Source organism: Mercenaria mercenaria, chromosome 4 (genome assembly GCF_021730395.1).
Source record: "Mercenaria mercenaria strain notata chromosome 4, MADL_Memer_1, whole genome shotgun sequence".
Lineage (NCBI taxonomy): Eukaryota > Metazoa > Mollusca > Bivalvia > Venerida > Veneridae > Mercenaria > Mercenaria mercenaria.
This window is the reverse complement of record NC_069364.1, coordinates 89,772,367-89,777,238: the sequence shown is the minus strand read 5'-3', so window position 1 is coordinate 89,777,238 and position 4,872 is coordinate 89,772,367. Positions and strand designations below refer to the sequence as shown.

General features: G+C 33.3%; 1 protein-coding gene across 1 annotated transcript; it reads left to right on the top strand.

The window, feature by feature from the left end:
- Positions 1 to 386: 386 nt before the first annotated feature.
- Positions 387 to 1,871, top strand: LOC128556693 (adhesion G-protein coupled receptor G2-like). The gene has a single exon (XM_053542324.1). The coding sequence runs from the start codon at positions 387 to 389 to the stop codon at positions 1,869 to 1,871; it is 1,485 nt and encodes a 494-aa protein (XP_053398299.1).
- Positions 1,872 to 4,872: the final 3,001 nt, after the last annotated feature.

Here is a 4,872-nt window from a genome sequence, read left to right as displayed (position 1 = left end):
TGGGTAAAACAAAAACAGTTTCGGAAAGAGTTTTCCTGAGACATCAGTTTCAATGTGTAAGTTTCAACACCCGGGACGGGTATACGTCAGCTTTAATGGTCTCTAAATGTCACGATTCTTGGGTTGAAAATAAAACTAAACAGTTGTGTGAAGATTCAGCCTCAACAAATAATATATTGCTGACTGTTCCTGTATATAGTACAGGTACCAACAATGTTATCTTCCGTAATATGTACTGTGCATACTGCAATGAAGTATCGGAATTCAAATTTTGGACGTTAGAAAGTTCATGTTTAGATCAAAACATAAGCGACAAATGTATTATTTTCGACTTTAAACCAAATAATACGAGCTTTTTTCCAGACCATTTTTGTTTAAACACAAACATGATCTCAACATGTTCTAGAATTGACAATTTAACTTCTCCTAGCAGTCAGATAACTGACCTTTGTGATTTGGGTTCAAATGTAATCGTTTATGACAAAAACAATACAGCATATAGAAATAAGTATTGTGTGATGTGTAATGAATTAGATGAACAATCACTGTTTTGTGAACCTATGCCTAAAATATATTACAGATTGAACACTGTACCTAGTTATCGTCTACTCGTAGATTTTAATTCGCACCAGTATAAAACAACAAAGGAAGGAAATGAAGTTACAGATTCATTCGAAGAATGCTCAAGTCAACATGAAGAAATATATGATCCGGTATCAAAAACATGTAGGAAATTGCACTGTCCATCAACTTTCACTGCAATTAAAGGAAAATGTGTCCGAAATAATAATTTTCCTAACAACACAAACACAATGAAAAGTCAATGTGCATTTATCAAACTGAAATCGGATGAATATGAAATACTGAATTTAACACACATTTTAGTGTTATCCTTAAACAAGACTGTCGGGTCATCTCTTCTTTTTAGAAACGGCTCTGAAATTTACGTTTGTGAAGAAATGTTTACAAGGCAAGCGATTAGACATATTTCAAGTTATTTTGGTGTTATTGAAAACTATGTCTCTTTCGGTGGCATAATTTGTTCAATAGCATCTTTAGTACTAACGCTTTTAGTTTACATAATGCTTTCAGAACTACGCAATATTCCTGGAAAGAATTTAATAAGTTTAATGATAGCACTGCTTTTAGCACAACTTCTTTTTTTATGTTCAAATCAGGCTGTTGACAATTACAAGGCGTGTAAGGCCTTAGCTATCATTATCCACTACTGTTTTCTGGCATCTTTCAGTTGGATGAATGTTATAGCCTACGATTTGTTCAGAACATTTTCACATTCATGTCAACTTGGCCGTTTGTGTACTCACATGTCGAAAGTGTTCTACCGTTACAGTGTGTACGGTTGGTTAATACCTGCAGCAATCGTTACACCTGCTGTTTTGTTGGACATTTTCAGTATCAATAATAACCAATTTAAACCAAGATATGGAGAAAATGTTTGCTGGATTTCTTCAAAGAATGCTTTAATTTTGTTCTTCGTAGGACCCCTAGCAGTCTTCAAACTGATTGATTTTGTAGGATTCATATGTACGTCGTTTTATATATCAAAGACAAGGCGACAAGGGTCGATGGCAAGACAGTATAATGTATGTTCCTGTTTGCTATACTTGAAATTGTCTCTTATCATGGGACTTACCTGGTTGTTTGCCTTTGTGGCTGTATTTTCTAATGATACAATAATGTGGTATCTTTTTATCATTTTTAATACACTACAGGGTGTTTTCATTGCTTTGAGCTTTCTGTGTACTAAGCGAGTTATAAAACTAATTTCTGGAAAGTTAGAAAGGAGGCAGAATGTCGATTCGTCATCTGGGACACTCATAATGCAGTTAAAAAGATCAAACATAGAATAAAGTCCAGATCCGGCAAATGTTTTTATTTTTATTTTATCATTTATTTTTTCACCTTCATGTACATCATACAAACAATAATAATGACGTTTACATAATGCATATACAATGTTACCAACATGTTTGATGTATGTGTCTATTGCTATTATTTCATTTCTATAGGTTGATGCTAATATACTATCACTTGTTAAATGTAAATCAAGAAATTATTTTGAAATCTCACATCAGTCTCACACCAACCTCTTAAAGACACATACTCAAACAACCTCCCACACAATCATACACGCACTCACACATATCCAGTTATACAGCAGATATAGTGTTTCATATCTACTTTTTGTATCCATTTGTCATAGTGTAATCTACAAGTTTTAGGGGGAGTTTTATAATATGTAGTTATTTATAGGAGAATCCATTCCATTTATTGTAATATTCATTTTTATATATATTTTTATCATGTTGTAACGCTATTAGCTTTTCCGTTTCCAATGTTATCTTTAAATAGTTTAAGAACTGTTCTAAATGTGAGACATTTTTATTTATTTTATTTTTGTAAATAAAATATTTTGCTGTTAAAGTGATACCATGTTTAGATTCGCTTTGTAGAACTGGTTATTAAAAAAGCCACTATTTCGTATTGAAGGCGAAATAACGAAATTTCAGAGGCGAACACACGAACCTTTTTATTAATCACTTTTCGTGTCGGCGGGTATCAAAACTTCGTGTTGTCGCCCTTCTTTTGTCGTGTCTTCGTGTATTTGCCTCGAAAGTCGAAAGGCAAACACACGAGAAACAAGCAGTTTTCGTTCTTTCGACCTTTCGTTACTTCGACCCGCCGACACGAACACACAACAAATGTGCAATTTCGTCCTTTCGTGTATTCGCCTTCCGGTAGGCATGCGCATAATAATTACACATATGCTGCTGAAATGAATATGCTATCTAAATAATGTGTTTTACCATTTATAAAATAATATTTGTCATAAAACGAAAGATAATGATTTATATTCCATGAAAGATGTCATTGTGTAGATATTTCATCACTAGTATTAAATTTGTACATACATTGAGCTTCTGTCAGTCTTACGGGGCATATCATTACGCCGACTTGAACTTTGAATGCTATCTAGATAATGTGTACCATTTATACAAAAAGTCTCCTCAATTTATGATAGAAAATGTTTCATATGCAATGAAACATGTCACTCTTTAAGTATTTTAGTTCTGGTACTAAATTCATACAACCCATTTTGCGCCATTATTATAGTGTATTAAGGCAGAACCTACACGAAACATTTGTCGTGTGTTCGTTTCGGCGGGTCGAAGTAACGATAGGTCGAAATTAGCTCAATATTTGTGTATTCGCTTTTCACCTTCCTAGCCGAATACACGAAGTAACGAAATATTGAAGGCGAAATAACGAAGTTTTAATACCCGCCGATACGAAAAGTGATTAATACAAAAGTTCATGTGTTCGCCTTTGAAATTTCGTTTATTTCGCCTTCAGTGTTTCGTTACTTCGTGTATTCGCCTCGAAAGTCGAAAGGCGAACACACGACAAATAAGCATTATTTCGACCTTTCGTGTTTTCGTTACTTCGACATTTCGCCTCGCCGACACGAAATGGCAGAAATCAGCCACCATACAAATCTCTCCAAAATGTTTGTATATGTGGACATTCCCAAAAAAAGATGTTCAATGGATTCCACATGAATCTGACATAAATCACAAAGATTTGATTCGATAAGTCATTGTTTGTGGGCCTACTTTGCAAATGTGTGGCTCTGAGGCTGTGTTTGTGCTGCTCTGTGCTTCCGAGAAATCTACCATTACCTATTAGCTTTAGTAGAAGTTTATCTGTCGCAATTATTCTGTGTATAAATTTGTACTGGACGTTTCTAAATGTACTATCTATCGTTGCTGTAAAGATATTCATATAATTATATTGATTTCCATACTAAATTTGTTTTTGAAGTAATATTCTCCCTCTTCGCTTCGGCTTTATTTGCGAGTGTTTCTTTTTTCATCTGATGTTCATATAAGAATTTATTTGCCTTTTATTGTGTCCGTAAACCTTTTCAGAATAATTTTGCTTTCTGAAGTTAAAGGTACATTTTATAGCTTGTTTTATATTCCGCTGGTATACTTTTTATTAAAGACATGTGTTTGAGACAGTCGTGTTCAGGAAGGCTGTACAAATTTTTAACGTCTTCATATGTATAGAATTTATTTCGCCGAAAATCATATAAGTGGTCGAGATACAACACACCTTCATCAAACCATGTTCTATTGAAAAATGTTTTGTCGTTGACTTTTATTTTCTTGTTATTCCATATTATCTCTTTACTTGAGTTTGTGCATTCGGACAGAATACCGATTTCATTCCACGCTATAATGATATCTTTTAAAAGAAGGATTTGTCTTAAAATAATTTAATATTTCTCTTTCATTTAAATTACGTTCAAATATCAAGTTCGCTCCTATTTTTTCTAGTTTATCCTTATAGATAGCTTTTATAATTGATTTGTTATTATTATCTTTCTAACTCAGCTGACCTTTAATGCTCTGTTAAACGTAATAAGGTCTATCATTTTTATACCCCCATTTAAATCGTTTTTCATTATTGTTTCTTTTTTATTTTGCCCGGATTTTTATCCCATAAGAATAGGTTTATTGTTTGTTTTGTTGGGATTTGTAATACAGATCATAGTAAATCAATTTTGGTAGAGCAAAACTTTTTATAACAGTAACTTTTCCCAGTAACATCAGTTTCCTATGCTGCCACTGTTTAAGGCAATTTTTAAAGGTCTAAAAAAATTATTGGTATTTACGTGTATCTGTATAAAAGGTAATTCCAAGAGATTGCACAGAATCTGATGCCCATCTGATTTTTTTGTCTGTACAGTATCTAACATTTGTATTGCTTATTGAACCAGCTTTTAATACTTGACACTTTTTAGCACACTTGAGCCAAAGACTCATGGTGAGCTTTTGTGACCGCTCA

Bases quoted from the DNA above. Each gene is read 5' to 3' on its own strand.
- LOC128556693 (XM_053542324.1), top strand. From the start codon at position 387: ATGATCTCAACATGTTCTAGAATTGACAATTTAACTTCTCCTAGCAGT.